This window comes from Rhinichthys klamathensis, unplaced genomic scaffold, assembly GCF_029890125.1.
Source record: "Rhinichthys klamathensis goyatoka isolate OS25496 unplaced genomic scaffold, OSU_Roscu_1.1 h1tg000134l_1, whole genome shotgun sequence".
Taxonomy (NCBI): Eukaryota; Metazoa; Chordata; class Actinopteri; order Cypriniformes; family Leuciscidae; genus Rhinichthys; species Rhinichthys klamathensis.
The window spans coordinates 1,083,400-1,105,401 of record NW_026606669.1 but is presented as its reverse complement, the minus strand read 5'-3'; the positions used below and the strand labels follow the sequence as shown (position 1 = coordinate 1,105,401).

Below are 22,002 nucleotides of genomic sequence, written 5' to 3'. Positions count from 1 at the left end.
TGAGCACTGGTGCTGTACACTAACATTCAGCGTTAGTTTTTAAGCACTAAACATGCACTTAAAATGCCTGCATGCAGATAAACAGGTTTTGATTAATATTCCCCTTTCAGCTGAGCTGGAGGCTTTATATTTCACAAGGCATGTTGTGAAAGCCTTTCAGTGATATTTCACTTTACACAGAGTGTGAGAACGTCCCGCCGCTCTCTGTATCCAGGCTTATGATCAGTAAGTGGTGATGCTGTGGTTTTGCGGTCTTCTGATTGGTTATCGTAATTATCTTCACACGCGCGCTGACAGCCAGAGCATCCCATCTTGTCACGCGCGTGTGAACCACCATCTCCCGCCAAACGCCTTCTGCCACAATCTGCTTCAGGTATGTATTAAAATGAGCGTTGAAATGACGCGCAAATGGAATGCGTTTATTTATTAGAATTCAGTTGGTTTTTTTGAAAGGTAAAACGTGTATTTCAAGGCGTTGCTCAAAAGAAATAGAAATCGAACGACGAACTGCTCGTCATTTGGCAGTGTACGATAAAATAGGAGTTCTTTCCATAAATGTCAGTGGCATTTTGGGTTTTGAGGCATTTGCAACTGGCTCATTACCGTTAGTACGACCTGTTATTGTTTATTGCGAATTGTAGAGTCATATAAGGCTCAATCTTGTAATAATGTACACGTGTGACCTATTTTATAAGCTATACAGACTGTCCTTGTGTTATCAAATATGAGTTCGAGTTAAAAGAAAATTATAAGTAACAGTGTTTCAATCTGAGAAGAATCATAATAGGGCAGAACTGAGCAACTGTAACACTATTCCTTTTTTTGTTATTACAAATCATACTGTATGTTTAGTATAAATACTAAGTTTGAGAAATATTACGTCATTATAGTGATTTAAATGCAAGTATTAGTTAGCCCAGCACACCTCAACATCATCAGATTGTTTACTTGTTATTATTACTAATTTGTTTTCACCTTTGTACTGCAGATATTTCAGCTGTCAGGGAGGGACCCGCATTATAATTATGTGAAATGAGTTTTTCACGTGAATATATTGATTAGCTGGTAAGAGCAGTTTTCATCTTGATTATTTGTGTGTGTGTGTGTGTGTGTGTGTGAGAGTGAAATAATGTTCAGTAGCCTACTTGTTTTGAAAATTGATTTGTTGTAAATTTCTATTGCATGTAGAAATTTCTCACCAACTTCATAGCCAATTTAGATTCAAAAGCATCAGACATTAAAACAAAATACTAGACATCCAAAATAATAATAATAAGCAATCACACTTTTATCAGGCAGAGAGAGACTCAACTGAGCATGTGCTGATTAAACGAGTCATAAATCTAGCTTGTTTGTGATTGAAGAGATGTAGTGTACTTAATTATTTTCTTGTTTTTTTTTATAGTTTCTGTTTATTAGGTTCATTGAAATATTCTTGATCTTGTAAAAATTTAAATATCATAATTATCATTATTTATCCTGTATTTTTCTCACATCCAGTTACAGTTATGTACATGAAAACATGGAGCTATCAAAGAGCGAAGACACTTCAGATGATTCAAAGAGGTCAAGTAAGGCACATGACCGAAGTAAATGGCCTGAAGAGCACAAATCTCATAACACCCCGAATAATGGATTTGTGAATATACAGAGCACTGATAAAAGCCCATCCTCACTGCCTGTGCCAGACACTCTGGACATACTCTCTCAAGAGATTAGTGACACACTCTCAGAAGGTCACGGACGACTCTGCGGCTCTGTTAAAAGAAGCAGAACCCATGACTGTGTGAGAGGAATGAGACTGCAGCAAACTGAGAGCCCTAGATACAAAGATGCGACTAACCGCCGCCATCACCATAAGCTAGTGACCAGTGTCAGCTTTTCAGGATTCGAGGCACCTCTAAGGTTGCTTCGTGAGAATCGGGATACATCTGGCAGCAGTCACGAAATCATTGATTATCGTAACCTAACACCTCAAGTGCCCTTTGTGCCCTGCATAGCCAAATCCATTCCTAAAAAGAGGATCTCCCTGAGGAAGCCTAGAAAGGCCATTAAGGATTTGTTCGTTCACAAAAGACACAAACATGAGAAGGCTACTTCACCGAGTACACCGTGCCATGTTGCAGGTGAAAATGTTCCAACATTGAAACGTACGAGGAAGACGGCAAGGCACAGAGAACATACTCTTGCAAGAAGCAGGTACAATGATAATTTCAGTGAGACTCCCTCCGATTCTTCCAGTGAATGTTGTGCTAATGTCTGTGAGGATTCTGCCTCATTAAAAAGCTTTGGATCTCAGGCTGGTTGTGGTGAGATATTTGCTGATGATCTTGTATCTCTGGAGGGCATCTTTAGCCCTGAGCGTGACAAAGATTCCTGTGAAGCTCCAAGGCGAAGCCCTACTACTGCAGGTTTCCAGGGAGGAAAAGAGTGTCTGGCCTCTCCAGCTCATGCTGAGGTCCTGGACATGTTTGGGTTGTGGGAAACCCTAAACAGAACTTTGCATTTAGGGCACAGCTCAAAAGCTACGGAACATGCAACAAAATCCACAACACCTATCATGAAATCTCCTTCCACATCCACGTCTGAAGATGTAATGGTAAATACACCCCAATCTGTAGAATCCGAGATCAGGGAACTTAATACTAATGTGGTAACTCCTAAAAGTGACAACCAAGGGAACACCAGTGATGAGGGCTACTGTGATTATGTCTCTCCTGGTTTTGAGGACCACAGCAGAAGTTCCCTCACTCCAGTGCATTCCAACAAGATCCCTAGGGACACGTACAGTGGAGATGCTCTTTATGAGCTATTCTGTGACCCCAGCGAGACAGAAATAACCCCGATCTTTGATGATGAAATCAACCTAACAGACAGCATTGTTGGCCAGTGCAGTGATTATCCATTATCCATGTACAGCTTCCATGTTGGAGCAGAGGAAAATCTTGCCCCACCTTTGGCTCAGGACTTTGTTGGTCAGGAGCTCCTGGAAAGTAAATGGACGGGGAAGGATTGCTTACTAAAGCTTTGCGACACTGAGATATCTCTGGCTATGGGTATAGTTAACTGGCTGAAGCATAGGACAGACAAAAGCAACCCAACAGAACTAAGATCTTCACAAAGTAGTGCTGAAGGAGATTTATGTCTGAGATGCAAAACCCAGTCAGCAAGGGTTAGAAAACCACCAAGAGGAGCAAGAACTGTTAATGGTAGAGGAGATACAATTAATTTTAAAGAGCCAAGTAAGCAAAGTGTTGGTGTTCTGCCCTTAAAATATGATGCAAACACAGTGATGTCAACCTTGGCCTCTCCAGAGAATCAACCCAAGACCCCAACGAGTGGTGTGTGTTTCAGAATATTCAATGTCGACTCTCCAATGACTCCAGGTGGAGATTTGCAGTCTCCAGTAGTAAGCTCCCCTGGCTCTGGGACAAGGTCTTTGTTTGTGTTGGCCATAAACAAGGAATCTCTTTGTGAATCTTGCAAGAGTTCCCTGAAAAACGGAGCTAAAGATCTGCACCTGTGCCGTTCTTGTATGTCCCTCATTGAGCATATCAAAACGTCAGACCTTTGGGCCCGTGCCAGTCTTCCCAGGTTCACTTTAACCCCGCAGCCAATAACCAGAGATCTACTATCCCCAGCCAGCACCTGCAGGATAGGAAGTGACATCAGCATAGCTTCCCTTGTTGAGCAGTGTGCTAGTCAGTTGTCTTCTATGAAGATCAACTTTACTCAAAATCACTCAAGCTGTGAGGTAGGAGATGTCCCTGTATCTGAGCAAGGGGTAAAAAGGAACAAAGGACAATCTCAAAAATACCTTAAGTCAAAACACAAGAAAAGGCCAGTGGCAACTACCGAGAGAGCCTTGCATGCTAGACATCGCTTGAGGCCGTCTAGCTTTTCTGAAGATGTGAAACCTTCCCTTTTGGAGACTGAGGGACTTGGCTTTGTCACTACTAATGCTTCCAATGATTTGGTGTTGGAAACGTACGGGTCATGTGCTTTTGAATCTGGTGACACAGACGTATACCAAGCAACCAGGCCTACATCTCTTCCTCTCATGGCCTCTGCCTCTTCTGAGTTTCCTTGCGGAGAGGACCACCACATCGACCATTTAAATGAGATGGCAGAGGGAACTCCAGCCAAAAAGAAGCATAGGTTGCGTCATCGCAAGAACGCTGCTGTGAATATTGAGGGATCATGCAGTGTCTTTCCAGAGGACAGGAAAGTAGAACGAAGATGCAGAATGAAGAAGTAAAGGCCATATTAAACAGGTGCTGGATTTTTATCTATCTATCTATCTATCTATCTATCTATCTATCTATCTATCTATCTATCTATCTATCTATCTATCTATCTATCTATCTATCTATCTATCTATCTATCTGACAGTGACAGCAATGCAATATGCAAATAAAATATTTAGAATTTTTCAATTTATTTAAAAAAATTATTTTATAAATATTTTGTTAAAATAAATATAATTATGCTATAATTGGAACATGCATTTAAATGTTTTTTTTATTTTAGATCCATGTCACACTCAATGTTCCCTCTAAGCTGCGCGCGCGCGTGATTAAAGTGGTGGAAATAACGGTTATGGACACAGAACGGTAACAATTACACACCCACCCGCGTGCAAACTCAAAATACATAGTTTAAATAGATGTTTTTGTCTGTGGGGGAGTTTCAGGGATGGTTAGATTTTAAAAGATTAGATTATATTCATTTTTCTTGAAAATATTTAGCTATTATATCTATTTAAATGCTTTGTTTTCATAATAATATAATATGTTAACAAATTTAAGCATTTAAACTGATATATTATATCACTTCAAATACTTCAATTCGTTATTTTTATATTATATTATGCCTATATTTTATTATATTATAAGCCTAAATAAAGAATCTCACAAGGGTATTGTTTAGGGCTCCTTGCCATTAAAAAGTTTGAAACCCCCTGCTAAAGAAAATATTGGAAATTCATAAGCAATAAACAATCATTTAACTTTGATGGTTTAATGCTTCCTGTACTCAATTAATTGACTGTACAAAAACACTCTATGGATTTCTCAAACCATCTCAGTGTAACAGCTTACTTTTCTTTCATACTATATTCTATTATTGTAAAGAATTGAACTGTACTGCAGAAGATTTTGTAAATTATTTTTCATAGGATTTCTTGGTAAAGACTGTACAGTTAACAGCACTGTAAAAAAATATCAGGTAACCTAAAATGTGCTTCATTTAGTGACTTCTTAATTAACTGCTTGTTTTTTCGAAAATATGATTTAATACCAATAAGTTACATCAAGGGTCAAATAAAATAGAAATGGCACATTCAAGTTAAAAGTTACAACTGAATGTTGAAACCATTGTGTTTCTACACTGTACAGGTCAGGTGTAAAGAATATTTTTGCTCAGGTGGCGAAAAATATCCGCCCAATAGAAAAAAGTTTTGCTCAGCCAGCAAGAAAAAAAATTAGAGGGAACATTGGTCACACTGCAAGACACCGCTTCATGTCATGTTGACTACCCAGTTCTTTAATGTTTTTATTAAACATTTCCAAGGCTCTAAATGGCAAGTGTCTTGTTGCACGCTCTTATTGTGGTTTAGGACATTTGGTCTTGAGTCTTGACATGCATAAAGTAATGCATACTGTACATTTACATGTATTTGCTTGCTTTGTAGCTGTCCAAATCATTGCAATGTTATTGCAAGAAAAATAGAGCTGAGAAAAGTTGCATTATTAATGACTGTAGGGGTGCTTGAGAAGAACCTGTGCTAGTGATCCCTCAGAGGGAACATGTCACTTAGTCCTTCATCCCCTCTCAAATTCTCACATGGCTTGCAGGTATACTCACAGCAAGCAAATTCTCCTTCATTTCACTCACAAACAATGGCAAGGTGAACAAATTGGCATGCTGTACTGTACAGGCTGTCAAGGGCTGCATCAGAGCATAATGAGGTGTCAGACAGAAATACACACAACCTGTGATGCTTTATATATATATATATATCCCACCATCTTATGCTCTTTAAAGCTTGTTCAATGTAGTATATTATGTAGTTCAGTGTTGTTTTGCGCTGCCTATCACAACAGCGCAGATGCACAATATTACAGATTTAAAACCTTTAAAACCTCTTCTCTTAATTACATCATAAGGGGTGAGTGGTCACTGTTTTGTGCTTGTGTCAGGGGAAGTGTTTGTGTCTCAGCGTTTCAAGGCTTTCTGGGAATTATACTGCTGTAGCTGCATGGGTCAGCAGACGTGCTTGAAGACTCTCATCTATGGGTTGTTTGGTGTGTGCGTCACTGAGCATTGATGGACTGCATTTGTAATTAGGATTTCAGGGGAGGGAAGAGTTTTAGTCATTTGGTCTATTATTAGAAGAACTCTCATGCAAACTATACCACAAAAAAAAGAGCTGCACTGTCTACTGATATACGTTGCAATGGATACTTTGAAAACGACAGTAAGCAGTGGATTTGTTCCTTTAGAAATGACTTGCATAGCAGCTTCAGAGTTATACAGTAGTTCTCTTGGCGAGAGTGTTTGGGGTATATTAATGAGCACTAAGGGTAGCAGAGCTGCTTTAGTGCTTCAAGGTCAGATATCCTCCCTACATTTCTGTGTCTTGTTATATATTTCAGCTGATATCTTGAAACCATAGCAACAGCACATAGATGGGAAAGCTTTCAGTATATCGGCAGTGTACCAGCATGAGAGTGGAGATTGTATTGTTGTGTACAGCTTACATCATCACAGATTACGTTTTACACTAGAATACATTACAGAAATGAAGTCGTAAGGCTCTGATGCTGCACTGGCTACAGTTCTTTCATGCAATTGTTTTATGCGTCTCACATGTGTAGGGTTGTTTTGATGATGTTTTGCTAAGATGTTTTTGGTGATTAGGACTTGTGTGTCTAAAATAAGAACGTATCATATGACGTATGATAATTAATAATTTAAAATCAGAATATTGAAACAGAAAGTAAATGGAATTTGAGGAGAATAGCTTGTAAATAATTAAATAAGGCTGTCTGACACACACACACACACACACACACACACACACACACACACACACACACACACACACACACACACACACACACACACACACACACACACACAAACAAACAAACAAACACACACACACACACACACAGAAAAGACTGCAGGTTGTTACATGTACCTTCACTCAAGGAACGTGTGATTATCATGTGAATCTTCTAGATCAGTGGTTGTCAACCTTTTTGACTTAAAGTCCCCCACTTTGCAACAAAATATATTTACTTAAATATTTATTCTGGTCTTTCTGCTGTAATTATGACAATGTTGCTTATTTTCAAACCTTCAAACTACATTAATTAAACACAATACATTTTGTGATTCTTAAGGTGGTGATACACAGGGCAACATTTTGAGCAATGTTGCTGGGCAATCTTGCCGAGTGATTGTTGCTTGGGCACTTTCCCATTGAAAATGGGAAATACATTTCTATCTGGATAATTTAGATCGGTCATGGACCCTGTGTCTCATCTGGTTGCCCGTTGACGGCAAAATTGCCCAGCAGCATTGCTCAAAAAGTTGCCCTGTGTATCATCACCTTTAAAGATGCTGATTACACTATATATTTAAATGAAAATAATAGTTATTGAGGGGGAAATAATTCAATTCAACAAAGTCCAAGAACAGTTCAGTGTACAACTTTACACATAGAAATGTATTTCCTTAACAGGAAATGCAGTTGAATTTTGGCCTGCCCTGAGGTATATTGCTCGTATTATTTTGGATAGTTATATCATGGTCTCGGGGTTGAACATGAGTAGTGAATGGTCTATTGACATACTTTTATTTCCTGTACAGCTCTCAGTGGATCTTCGCATAGCAGACAGCTGTTTTCTTGCATCTGGAAAATATGAAAGCGTGTATTCAGTCTAAGCCGCCAGTGACTTGCAGCACACTGGGGGGCACAGCTCTGCCAAACATGTTTTATTATGGGATAGTAGAGGTGGACATGTTTGTTTTTAATTAACCTTGATAAGAATGAGAGGATTACAGATTAAACCGTGTTATTTTTACATTGCAAAAGTACCGATTGGCCACTATGTGGCAGTAGACATTTGACAACCTGTGCATGATTACAAAAAACCCAGTGTGAGCTTGAACAGAATGTTTAAACCACCTGCATTTCTTCACCAAATTCAGTCTAAGCCTGTCTGTATTTCCTCATACATTATCTTCCATCAGAGCAGGCCATTTTCTACGCATGCTTGTCTCATCTGATGCTGCTCTCTAGCAGTTTCGGCTTGCAGCCAGAGGGGAAGAGGTTCATGTTGGCTTTGACTGGTCTATAATCCATCAGTGTGCTCCTGGGAGTGTTCTTAGCAACCCGGGAGCCACTACAGAGCAGATGTATAGAGCTGGCTGACTGCTACCCATTGAGAGAGGTGATGCTGAACAGGACTCTGTTCCGTTTTCTGGCTTAGGGAATAACGAATAAGCCTCATGCTGTTAGTTTGGTTGCATGACACTATGGACGATTTAGTCCAGTGATGTGGGACACAATGGGGGACTGTGTCAATATTGAGGGATGGAATTAGTTTTTCGTGCAGGACATTGGGATGGAAAGGATATAGACTTCACTGCTAGAACTGTAGACCCTTGATGCTTGCATAAAACAAAGTATAGAGTCATTTATCTGGTGCAGCTGCTTCAAATAATTCGCAATGACGCTTTAGATGTTGAAAGTGAACTAGATGAATAATAGAATCACAGCATGAATCTCACGGAAACTGTCACAACATATTTCACCCCAAAATCATATGAAAATGAGAAATTATATTTTACATAAAGAAAAATAAAGGACATCTTTACATGACGATTAGAGATGTCCTGCCTAAATTCTCATTCTCAATATTGTAATGTGTAAAAATGTATTATTCAGTCTTTAAATTGTAATGTGTTGTACTTTGTTTAAATTGAAAATCGAAAAGTACAAATGTAATTATAAAGGTACATCACTGTATTGGTTGTACTGAATTTAATTTATGCTAATTTATAAAAGAAAATTGTATGGATGATTTTTATACTCTACATTAGATTAATTTCTTAATATATCTTAATTTGAAAAAAAAAAGGAAGTTGTTTTTATTTTTGGTGTCTTATTTAATTATTTATTTGCATTTCTTGGTGAGATTCAACCTTTGAGCTACTTCTACATGTTCTTCTTATTATTTCTCCTGTACAGATTCAGATTTTGTGGATCCTGACGGTCTCAAACTGGTTTCTTCTGTCCAGTACCTCAGCCCTCCGAGAAGCTGACCTCTCTACCAGCTGTCAAAGTCTCTATCTTTCCTCAAGAAATCTGACATGTTTGCTCATTTTACTGTCAACTCAGCAACACTGTCAGCCTGGAACAACAACAGGTCTGTTGATCTGTTTGTTGGAGAAGTAACATTTGTCTGAAACCTGTCGTATCAGTGTTTTTCTCTCTCCATAGTTTTTCTGCAATCACTGCTATTTTTTATTGCAAGTTTATTACTGGTGTTTTCAAACCAAGGATCAAAGACATACCAGTGCAATAACTATAACACTTTATTAATGTCCAACGGACACATTTTAAACTGTTGTCTTAATAGAGAAAACTTTTTGAAACTACAGTTCACATGTTCACTTACGGAATTTAAAATACATTGTGGGAAGTTATACTTGGGTTGTTTTTGCATATCAAAACAATCTGACAAGCTATTTGAAAAGCTCTATTCTGGAGTTTGGAAGAGAAAAAGCCAATTTCTTTGAAAGGATTGGGACAGCTGGAGACATTGCAATGGAATCAAGTTTGCATTTTCATTTGTCCAATTAGAGTTTAAAACGGAGACGAATAATTGTGTATCAGTGAATAAATGAGGTAAAGTAGGCCTTTGAAAGAACGCCTCTGATCTGGCTGATGTGACCAGAATTGATGAGTGCTACCAAAAAAAGGCTCCATTCATACATAGTAGGCCTCTTCACAAAGGCGGCAGGTGGCACTTTTACTTGTCGTCTTTGTCCATTTTGGAATGCAATTCTGCCAGTTCGGCCCTATTTTTTTTAACTTGGTAAATATTTCAACTCAACAACTAAACCTAGACCGCAAAAGTCCAGCTGGGGTTGTTTTTGAACAGAATTCCCATAAATACAACCCCTGGTATGACTATTTCTATATATGTCTTCACATCTTTGAGCAGACAGTTATCTGCTTAAATATAGACATCTGCACATCTATATTGGGGTAGATATCTGTTAACATTGAACTTAACTATTTGGGCCATTATTATTCTCTTAATGGTGATGGATGTGTATATAAATAAACCAAAATTTCATATTTTGAAAGGATAAAATCTAAGTTGGATACCAAGGAAATGGTACCTTATAGAATTGTCTGTATATGCATGCAATCATTGCTCTAATCAAAAGTAAGCCAATTTCGAAGACGCCCTTTCTGCCAAAACCTATAGCAGCTATTAGTGAAGTATTATATTTCAGGGCCTCAACCTGTTTTCCATTAGATCAGCATCAACCGTAACAACATCTGGTACAGGGTGGGTGTCAGTATAAGGCAATGATAATCCTCAATAAAAGCACTGTAGTTTGGCATTAAAAATGTTAGCATTGAACAGAAGCTTTTCAGATAGCTTACTTGTTTTCATATTATTTGATACTTAAATTGGTCAAATTGAATTGTTATATCTGCGTCGCTGTATTTCTTGTAAAGATGTGATTATATTACTTCTCAGGATAAGCTGTCAAAATCCAAGAATTAGATACAGATAATAGCATGAAAGACTGACAATATCCTAACAATATGAATGACTATATTGCAAAACGAATGTGTTGCATGATATTGTAGGCTATAAACTATGTAAAGTGCAGATATTGTTGGAATGGAGTATTTAAAATAAAAACAGTTATTTTGTCACCTCTTAGTGCCATTATATTCTTTTCAAGACAGGGCAGCTGACAATTATCATAGTTCTGTGCAATATTTATATTGATGTGCTTGCCTGACTGGAGTATTAATAAAAACCTATTTATGAATCCATGTGCATTTACATTGTCTTTTTGTATTAGTGGTTGATTTCAAACTCAGATGTTGGCTCTTTTCCAAAGCAGATGAGCTGAGGTGTCAGCACTGTATGTATTGACTAGCTCAGACATTGCTTAATAGACAGAACAATAGCAAAGCAAACAACAGTAACCGAACAGAGCCCTGTATCAGGCCTGGCGCCGGCTGTGCTTTAAGACAAAATCACATCAACAAGTCTGGGATTGAATGTGGGTGTAAAACGACTTTGCAGAGCCATTAACTTTAACTTTTTCCTCTAATCACATTACAATAATGTCATGTAATACAATAAAGAACTTAATGTTTTTATGTCCAGGGTTTACAACCAGAGGTCTGTGAACTTCACAGAAGATACTGCATGGGGACAGGGGGTTTAAATCTTTAATTAAAATGTAATAATAATATTTAATGTTTTTAATAAAAGTTATCATAAAGTGTTATATTGGGGTCCCTGTCTGGATGAGGGTCCTTGGATAGGCTATGTGAAATAACTCAGAAAGAATACAGCTTTTTGGTATTGTGGCTCTTTACAGACAAAAAACAAACAAACACCTATTATTGTATAATTATAGCCTACTTAAAATACCAATTGACCTCATATAATTCACACCGCATTCTGTACTATAGTTGTTTACAGTGCAAGCGAGTGTTTTAGTTTGTCGCGTCGCGCTGTTTGCGTAAACGAAGTCTTTGATTGGTCCATTGGGTGTTGACGTCAGAATTCCGTCTACAATTCACGCTCGAATGCTCGCAGTGTACTCAGATTCGCCGTTCATAATGGGTGCGTTCTGGTTTGTCTCGTCGCGTCGCTCGTTTACGGTGTAGTGTACAGTTGGAGGAGGTGTTGGATCTGAAACTCTGCCTCCTCTCCCCCCCTGACTGTCACCGACAAACAACGTGGGACGCTGGAATTTGTTATACCACACCAGAGACTTTTGCACTGCTTTTTATACACCGTCGCGTCGCAAGTACATCTCGCTTTTCGCGGAGCTGGAAAATATGTGTTAACCACTGACAGCGATGAAATAAACATTGCACTATCACCTGCGGTTGAGTACACACAAATGTCATGCACTGTTCAAGAGCCTTTGCCTTCTATGACATTCAGATGACTTAATAACAACCAACATGAAGCGGACAGGTACAGTTAGCACGTTTTGCCTGTTTTAAAGAACTTTTAAACTTGTTGAAGTCATTGTAAACATGGAAGAGTCTGACGCTGGGAACGGTACTGGGACGCATGGCTGTGAACTGGAGCGTTCTGCTGGAGACGGGGGACTGGATGAGGTGCAGATGCATCTCGCCTGCTTACCGGAGCGATACATGACGGCTAAGTTTTCCCTCTCCGCCTACATATTTTGTTGGACAGTTGTGAAGTTGTGTCAGGTAAGGCATGCTGCATTTGAAAGCACAATTTGAAGTTATGAACAATATTTAAACGCTCCACAATAAAGTCAGGCCCAAAGTTGTTAACCGTCTGACAGTAATGATGTTCTGCATACTAGTCTGGATTATATACATATAAATCAATGCTATTTGGGTGGTTGACACAAATTATATAATAACATCTAAACTGTCATCAATAACTTGCACTCCAAAAAACTCAGTATTTTAGTCTTGTTTTACAGTAGGCTACAAATTAAATATTCTTAAAGGTTCTTAAAGATACTTGAGAAGCAAAATGACACATGATATTCAGTTTTATCAAAATTAAGTGATTATGCTTAAAACGAGAAGAAAAACTGCCAATGGTGTAAGAATAATGACCTTTTTCTGCTTTGAAGTTTATTTTTTCTGACCAATTGGCAGATATTTTTTGTAAGAATACTATAAACAAACTTAATTTTGATACATTTTTCAGAAAACAAGACTTAATATCTTAAATAATTTTGCTTCTCAATTAAATATTTCATGCTTTAATAATGTTTATATATCTGTACAAAAAAACAAGACAAGTTAGAAAATATCTATATTTTTTTTGCCTTATAGGAGAAAAAGTGTAGCTATATCTCAGGTGCTGTGTCACCATTTTATTTTAAATTTATAAAATGTTTACCATTTTGTGGAAGTTAACTTAAATAGCTGTGCAAAATGAAAAAAATATTTTATAAGTAGAAATGTTTGCCTCTCAAATAATGTTGTCATAAAAACCGTAGGTATAATTATTATATTAGATATGGGGTTTTCAGCCTGTACAAACTCAGGGTGCCCCGGTATAAAAATTTTCTCCGAAATATTTAATAACTTTCATTAAGAACTTCCCTTTTAGAGGGAATAGCCATACTATTTAGAGAGGAAGCATATTTGGCATATACTGTACTTGACAGCTGCTTTTGTAATAATATCTAAAGCAGTGGTTCTTAACATTTTTTATATCTCAAAATATTTGTCATAATGATATGTCATAAAAAAATTAATGAATTAAAAAATATGTCAGTTTAATTTTGTGCTTTTTTATTTTATTTTAATTTATTTTTTTTAACTAAATTTTACTAATTTTCTGATTTACTGGTTGAAAACAACTGAGAGTATGGTCTTGTTCATAACAGATGGCGAAGATATGCCTCACAGTAGATTCACTCCTTAGAAAGTTTAAATTGCTTTGAGTAGAGTCAGACCCTCCACCTGCTTCAACCCAGGGGGTCTGTTAAGCTCATCAGTATTTAACTATTTACCCCTTCCCCTCAATCACACCCCTTTTATACCCCAATCATGACACGGTATGAGGCACTTAAAAGTTGTGACATCATCATCACTCTGGCTATTGGGGGGTATGTGTCTGTGAAAAGTAAGGATTATCTCCCTAAAATTGCTAGGGTCGGCTGTAATTGTAATGATTATGATCTATGCCCTTGATTAAATCATATCTGATCTCCTTGAGCCTAACAAATGAATTCAAAACTCAAAAGTTAAGCGATTTCCAATTAAGCAACAGATAAATTTGACCTATATATATTTTTTGTATTGGCTCCATATTTGCCAGGAAAAATGCAGCCAAATCTTCGAACTTGTTCCAACACTGGAGTGTTTCTTAGGGCACTGAAATGTCTAATGGCTGGCTGACTGCATCCATGCACTATCCCCTCAACCAGTCTTTGAACTGCTGCCATTTGAACCTTTCCATGAATGTAACAGCTGTAAATCACAAGCACTTCAGTTCTCAATGACCTATTAGGGGTTTATCTGGGGTTTAGCATCTTTTATTCAAAGCAAGGCGTAGCTAAAGAACCTCTGCATGCCCAAACATCAGCAACAAAGTGGACTCTTTAGGGAATAAAAGACTGCAGTTTGTATTATTAGTATTTTTTAATAGACTCTATTATTTCAATAAGCTTCAGTGAGCCTATTCCTTGGCTTCCTAATGTATTTGGATAAAATTGGACAACTTAATCAGGTTTAATTAAAGATGATATGAATCCTGAACCTAAACTCTTTACCTTTTTAGCATCCTTGCAATGAAACACAGCACAGTCACAGCACAACCTTGAACTGGTTTTAATAGTTTTGATTGGTTAAGAATGAACACCGACTTTAAAGCACAGCAGGAACTTTTTTTAAATAGTGGAGAACCATATGGATGGCTGGTAGATCAAACAAAGGCATGTATTTATTAAGACATTTATGACTGAACAAGAGTTGCACAAGAAACAGTAGCTTTTAACAAGCACCATGGGTTAGCTTTTTTTCTGTTGAATGTTTATTTGGTTACATTTTCTGTTTAATGTTTATTTGGTAATATTACTTTTAACTACACTAGGCTAGGCTTTAAAACTAATTTCATTGAAGAGACCTGTTTTACCTCAAAATAAGTCATAATACTGTAGGTATGTGCTGTGCATTAATAACGTCTTGTTTACCTCACCCTAATTAAACACTAAAATATCGAATGATTGTTTCAGTTGTGCCGTATACCAGTTCCTTGGGTTTTATGTTCATGTCAACAATTTGCCTTAAGGCTAATGCATGCCTTGCTTATGTTCTGTTCAGAATTGTTGGTACTTCAAAACACACCTTGAAACTGTCTTTTATGTTTCCTTTTTGTGTGTCTCCAGAGATTAAGCCCGTCGGCAGTTCTTCCCCAGGTAAGTTCAGTCTTTCTTTTGAGTCAGAGATTGATGAACCTGAAGACCCCTAATTCACATGCGCTAAATCATTGCCATAATTCTCATTCAATTCATTTAAATCATTTTAACACTGCCACATTGAAATAGTTTGAGCTCATTGTCTAATAAATGCACAATACTATTAGATCTGCCATTTTCCATTTAATATGAGGATTCATTCATTTGAATTTAATCCCACTAAGCACCATTCAGCCAACGGGTTTGATGTAATCACTGAGGATCAAGCATGCACCATCAGGACATATTGTGCTTTTTCCTCGTATACGCTGCCAACAGCCTATCTGCCTTCACCCCTGTAGAGGCTGTGCCTTAACTTGTCGGATGTTGCTAAGGAGTTATGCAATGCTTTGAGGTGTAGTGTCTGCAGATGGTTGGTGCACTCTCCTGACACCATGAACAGAAGATTTGCAGTGTGTTGTATTGCTCTAATCAGGCATGAACAGGACAGAAAATTATGTTGGTTTTATGCATCGCAGTTTAAGGCAGTGTTGCCTCTTAGTAAATGGAATTATTAGTCCTGATAGTTTACCACTCTTTTCTACACCAGTAGTTGCTGATTCCTGTCGCACAATTTGTTTGCTTCCATTCTTGTTTTATTGAAATGTTGTCTAATATTGTTGCGTACAATTTAATTCAGTAGGAATGAATAGGCCAGGTGCTTGTTAGTTTTTGCTGTAACATTGACTTTATTTTGTTGGCACTAATGATGTAATTTTAAGTCAATTATGTTATGTCAGGGGTCAGGTTAAACTATTCAGCTTAAGTGTTATTATAATTGGAGGTTATATGTAGTTAGTTCATCTGCTGCTGCACATGTAACATACATGAAATAACCCCTCGTAGGCAGATCTATACAGGTGGAGCTGGGGAAGGTGGAGGGTTTCTGAAAGTGCTCTGCAGACTAGGGGTGGGAATCTCTAGGCACCTCACGATTCGATTCGATTACGATTCAGAGGGCTGCGATTCGATGCTAAATCGATTATCAGAATCTTTTTTTTGTGTGTGTGTGACTATAAATACTTTGCTTTAAAAGTACAAAGTAATGACCCATAAAGAATTAACGTACAATATATTTTATTAACATTGCAAAGAACCAACAGGAAAATACATGTGTGTCTGAACTAGCAGCAGCATATTTGTAGTAAATTAATAATATAACAACGACCGGTAACGTTACAGCCGAGTGTTTTTCCTCCTCTGGCTGGAAACGTGTCATTTGGCTTCATGTGTCTTGTTTCCGAAATATTTTAGTTTTACTCTACAAAGCTTACAACTAGTGTGGCTCTTGTCCAGCTCCTTTCCCCCTTCAACTTCAGAAGCCAAAATATTTCCACACGTCAGCTTTTAACGAGGAGGGTGTTTGGATTTGGCGCTCAGCCATCGCGTCCGCGTCTGTTATGTGCACGCCACAGACGGTCCGGCCACTGCACTTCCGCGCTTCAGAGTTCCGTCTTTCGCGTTCCGTCAATATTACGTTATTATAAATATATATCTAAAAAAAATTTTTTTTTTTTTTTGAAAATCGATTTTTGACAATTGTGAATCGATTCAGAATCGTCCACGTCCGCATCGCGATGCATCTAAGAATCGATTTTTTCCCCCACCCCTACTGCAGACTGGTAACAGCAACACTACCGGTATTTGAATGTTGAGCCGCAGCTCATTGGCCACTCATTGGATCTAGAGTTGCATGCCAGAACTTGGTATTTATGTACAGAAAAATAAGGCAATTTGATCTAGAGAATCATAGCCTGTAAATCCCACCCATTCAAATAGCTTTTGGTGAATTTAAACTGGATAATAGGCATCTTGCATAATATAAATGACATAGGAAATAGGACTGCATGCATTTTGATATTTTGTACCTCAGCAATGACAACCTTAAAGGGTAACTAAACACTAAACCAACTTTTTTAAATTAATATTCTGTAAGACTGTGGCTTTATTAGTGCTGTTCATTGATTCGAGTAACTTTTTTGACATTTGGGTATAAAGTGTTTTAATTCTACAATATATGGTGTAAAAACGTCTGAGTGCTGCCCTCTTCAGGTTGAACGGTGGCTACTGCAGTTGAATTTTCCTATTGGATGTTTGCGTTAGTTCATGACGGTAGCGGTGAGAGCTGACGTAAGCAGGTTTCAGCTTACCACGCCCTTGGTACGAGCTACCACGTCCATGGCAGTATAAAAACCATCTTGTTTCGTCAACCACTGTAGCGAGTCAGGAGTTGGAATTGCGAGTATTGAAAACGATCAGGATAGACTAGAGCATAGGTTCTCAAAGTGCGGCCCGCGGGCCAATGGCGGCCCGCCGAAACATTTCTGGCGGCCCGCGATAACATCTGTAAAACTGTTAAAACTATTGCTTTGAAAAAATGAATATCTCCGTTTAGTGGTGTTTAGCGGCATCCATAGGCATAAGCGGTAATTACATGGTCCGACCGACCGATCGCACTTGACCTCACCCAAGGCCACCAGGAACAGTGGTTGTCTACACAGAAATAGGAATCGTGGCCAACCGAAACCAGCACCACAAATCTCATTGCAATTTAAAAGGGTATGTTGACCAAGTAATCAATATTCAATGTGACTTAATAATAATCTTAACAATGTCAAGCTTATTAATAGCCGCGTTTCCATTACCTTTCAAAATGTTCGCGGGCGCGAACACTTCCATTTTCCTATCAACAGTGGAAACAACTTAAACTAGTCTATCATTTCTGGTCATACAGAAAATAATAATGCATTATTCGCAACTACTTTTGTTTGTGTAAACTCATAACAAGAAAACGTGCTTTTGTAAAATAAAATAAAACAATCAGTAGCCTAGGCTACTACGCGCTTTCATGATCTCCGTGAACTGGAGCGCGAGAACTGAAACAAAATATAGCCTATGTAGGCTAAAGCTTAAAATGTGCACTTTTAAACAAACAAACTCGAATCGAAAGCAAATACCTGATTATGTAATCCGTATGAAAGGTGGATTTCTCTCTAAAAGCGCATCTGCTTAACAGCGGAGATGGAGATATGTTTTTAGCCGACACTTAGAAAACAATAGTTTATTAATAAACAATTAAAATGCCTCGCTGTTTTTTCAGACGCATTTATTATCATTAGCCTATAACTCACCTATAAATCAGGCTAGATCAGACACGTACAGGCTATATGGCTCTTCTCATTCATCACTGCGGGAAAAATATAAATTTTCTAATTTGTTAGTCTTGTTGTTGTGGTTCTAATTTGGCCTTAGAAAACCAGTAAAATCGACATGTTTTCCATATTAATTTGTGAATATTTAAAATGTTTAATAAAGGGGCAGAAAGTCATTTAAACAAAAATCTGAAAAAGTCTGTCGATATTTACTTTGCGCAGCAGTTGGTGAAGCCAGTTCAAATTAAATTTTTGTTCAACTTTGCGTTTTAAAAAGACAACAACCTTTCATTTTTCGTTTTTCAGTTACAGGTTAAAAAAGATAGATAATATGCAAATCTGCAATAATGGAAACGCGACAGACAAGCAATGATAGAAATAAATGATGATGATGACTTGTTTGGTAAGCTTCTATTTTAAAAGTTTCTTTCTCTCCCCCCAAAAAATTTTCACAAGTTTTGCCAGGTTTAGCCTCAGTTATGAATTAAAATGTGTTTATTGCAACTAATGTAAACTGTAGAGATGCAACCTGGTCATTAAAATAATTTCAAATGGGATTTTCTTTTCAGTTTTTTTTTCTTCGTTTTCTCCCCCGCCACTTTGGCGGCCCTCAGTTCAATGTTGGGTTCCTAAATTGGCCCTCACCTATCAAAACTTTGAGAACCCCTGGACTAGAGTATCCGTTCATCCCCTCTATCTCCGCTGGGCTCCGCCCACTTTTCCAGCATTTTTCAAATATTGCCAGTGGGTGGAGTCAGGCTCTGACCAGGGGTTTAGTTACCCTTTAACCCTGTAAAGCATGAAATAATAATGTATACATGGAGCTCATATAGTACCTGAGAAGGCCCAAACTGAGCCAAACTATGAAATTTGGTGCAGTTTCTGATATTTATATGGCCAGAAATTACAAATTTAATAAACCATTGAGATCATTGTAGCAGACAACTTACAGAAAATAAATATCAGTTGTTACTCTATATCTCCCAATAATATGTCTGATAAGATGATATTTAAATGCTTAGTTTTATGATTAAAGCTCTGTAGTTTTTGATTGCCACGCACTACACTGATGATTGAGAAATGTCCAAATAAACATTCCTCAAAACTAAAGCCTGATGTATCATATTTGATACATTTTAACATGATTTTTTCTAAAAAAAAGGAATGATAATTAAGTATACCTAATCTAAAACTAAAGTGTTCATCTTTAAATATTTCTAACAATATTAAAGTTATTTTCACATTTACCTTTTTAGAATGACAGTAAAGGCCTTTTACTTGCTAAAAAGTATGAACCATCAATCAAACAACAAAAGGCACGTAGTAGATTGTGTACAAGAGGGGTTTCAGCGACGTTTTGATCATGTTGATAATTAGAGGCTTTAGAAATTTGTGAATCAAATATGACAAAGTAGGCTTAAGTATGTTAAGATAAGCATATTTGCTTACAGTTGTGAATGTATTTGACTCATTAATCCTGGCATATTTGTTGTTCTTCTGGTTGGTTGAGTAGTGAAGGATTTGTCACACTTCTTGGTTCTGTGTTTTTGAAGTGCAGGTTGTTAGATTTGTGCCATACTGATTTGATTTTTGTGTCATTTGACCATAAAACCTTTCATTTTTGAGCTCAAATATGGCTCTTTTGAGTGCCATCCTCTGTTTCACTTATTTGAGTGATAGCGTCTACTGTTCCACCCTCCTTCATAGGCTAGTGTTATGCAGAGCTCTTGATATATTTAACAGCAGCACCTTTACACTACTGAACTTTGTTTATTCCACAGAACGATCTTGGCGTCGCTTTGCTTCTGTCACAGATCTTATTCATGCTGAGAGTTTGAGGCGCAATCTTTCAGTCCTTGTCTGAGTGATTTATGTAGCTTTCTGTTCTTGATAATTGAGCCAATAAGGCATTTTTGAAAACATACAGACATGCTTTGGTTGTACCTTTTTTGTAATTTTCTTCAATAAAGCAGTTAGGAGCTTATTAAGATCACTGATACACTATCATTAAAAATTTTGGGGTTGGACTCCGTAAGATTTTTAAAAAATGTTTTTGAAAGAGGTATTTTATGCTCACCAAGGCTTCATTTATTTGATCAAATGTTTCAGTAAAAAGTAATATTGTGAAATATTATTAAAAAAAAATATTATTAATTGATTATTCTAAAGTTTGCATGAAATGGAAAATCAAAATAATTAAATTTGTTATTCAGTAAAATATATTAATTTTCTCTGATCATACGCATCATTTTATATAATTATGTAAATGTAAAATTATTATTTGAATAATGAGGCGTGTTATACTAAATAAAACTTTAAAAGTGAAGGTAAACACAGTTGCCTTTAATGAAAGGGATTTTTCAGGAGATGAAATACTGGAAGGATTTCATGCTTTTCCAGCTTAACATCAATCTGCCTCTTCATGTCTCAGCTTGTACCTATTTTACAGTAATAAACTCAGCCAAGTGTCACTTAAATCATCTCCTGGGCGTTTAGCCTTTGAGTACAGGGTGACATTTAATTTAAAATAGGTCTGAGTGTTTAAGAATGTTGACATTAAACCTTCAGGATTTTACTTTGCACAAATGCATATTTTTGTATTTTTATATCGATCTAATGGTTCCATCTGCGCAGTTTGCTCTCAGTTTAGACTTATGAAAATCATGGGCTATATACAGTGTATGTATTACAGTTACAGTAAGTATTTACATGGTTTAAACGGCATACTTTTATACTCAGCGAGCCTGGAGACATATTCTTAGATTTCTGGTCACATGCTCCTCTGAAGTATGCTTTGAAGGGCTGTGCCCTAGATGCAGTGCAAGCTAGAAGCATGAGTTATAATGCCACAAACATGCAAATAATGCTACATCAGTCATAAACTCCCACATTAACTCTAATAATAGTCCGTAATCACCTAAAGTCCCAGCATTGCCCTTCTTGTTTGCGGACCGGAAGAGTAACCTGTCACTCTCCTGACCCAGTGCTGAACCTCAGAGCTGGCTTTAGAGCGCTGCATTGGCTGCGGCAAACTCTCATGTGGCGAGCGGATGATAGCCGCGCACTGCCAGGGTAAACTTCACCATGAGTAAAGATCTCTGGATACACGCTCCATAATTACTCTCCTTAGACTTCTTTAGACAATGGGTTAAACACTACTGTACTCACTAAAAATGTCTGGGAACCACAGAGATGTGAAAAGAGGAGCTAAAGAGAGTTGGCAGTAGTTGTGTTGTTTCTATGCTTCGGATCTTTCCTCTGTGGATTAACTGGAATGACAGTGTGTTTTGTCCGCGCATTTGAAGTTCAGCGTAGTGTCGCATTTTTTACGTGGTCCGATAATCAGTCAGGCATCGGAAAGAGCTCCTCATTATCATGTACCGCCCCACTTGCATTGTGACCTCTTTCAGCTTCTGACTGACAACTTCCCTCTGTGCTCGCTCCCCCTCAACCCGCCCAACACCGAATAACTGATTTTGATCACTCGCAGTAATAAAAGTCACATGCCTGCCTGGAACAATGGCCTTTCATTTGGTGGCTGCATTCATTATGACCATAATATGTTAGTATTTAGTGCAAGATTCATGCTTCATGCTAGGTGAGACAGAGA

At 37.6% G+C, this 22,002-nt stretch overlaps 2 protein-coding genes across 5 annotated transcripts in view; both read left to right on the top strand.

Annotated features, from left to right (window-relative positions):
• The first annotated feature begins 249 nt into the window (after positions 1–249).
• On the top strand, positions 250–9,536 carry amer3 (APC membrane recruitment protein 3). Of its 2 annotated transcripts, none has more exons than XM_056257015.1 (3): positions 250–373; positions 1,507–4,274; positions 9,263–9,536. In XM_056257015.1, exon 2 carries the CDS (start codon positions 1,523–1,525, stop codon positions 4,256–4,258), a length of 2,736 nt encoding a protein of 911 aa, XP_056112990.1. In that variant the 5' UTR covers positions 250–373; positions 1,507–1,522; the 3' UTR covers positions 4,259–4,274; positions 9,263–9,536. The 2 variants fall into 2 exon arrangements, with proteins under 2 accessions (XP_056112990.1, XP_056112991.1); XM_056257016.1 differs by having other exon boundaries at positions 1,507–4,277; positions 9,261–9,536.
• A 2,596-nt stretch (positions 9,537–12,132) lies between these two features.
• The window catches only part of arhgef4 (Rho guanine nucleotide exchange factor (GEF) 4), an 89,306-nt gene continuing 79,436 nt past the window's right edge, over positions 12,133–22,002 (top strand). For 2 of the 3 annotated variants that reach the window (XM_056257010.1, XM_056257006.1), the window contains exons 1-2: positions 12,133–12,505; positions 15,172–15,201. In XM_056257010.1, the coding sequence (XP_056112985.1) occupies positions 12,323–12,505; positions 15,172–15,201 (213 nt within the window). In that variant the 5' untranslated portion in view covers positions 12,133–12,322. The remainder of the gene's footprint in view (positions 12,506–15,171; positions 15,202–22,002) is intronic. The other variant, XM_056257007.1, reaches the window with a different exon arrangement.

Coding starts and splice junctions, on each gene's coding strand:
- amer3 (XM_056257015.1), top strand. CDS start 1,523: ATGGAGCTATCAAAGAGCGAAGACACTTCAGATGATTCAAAGAGGTCA.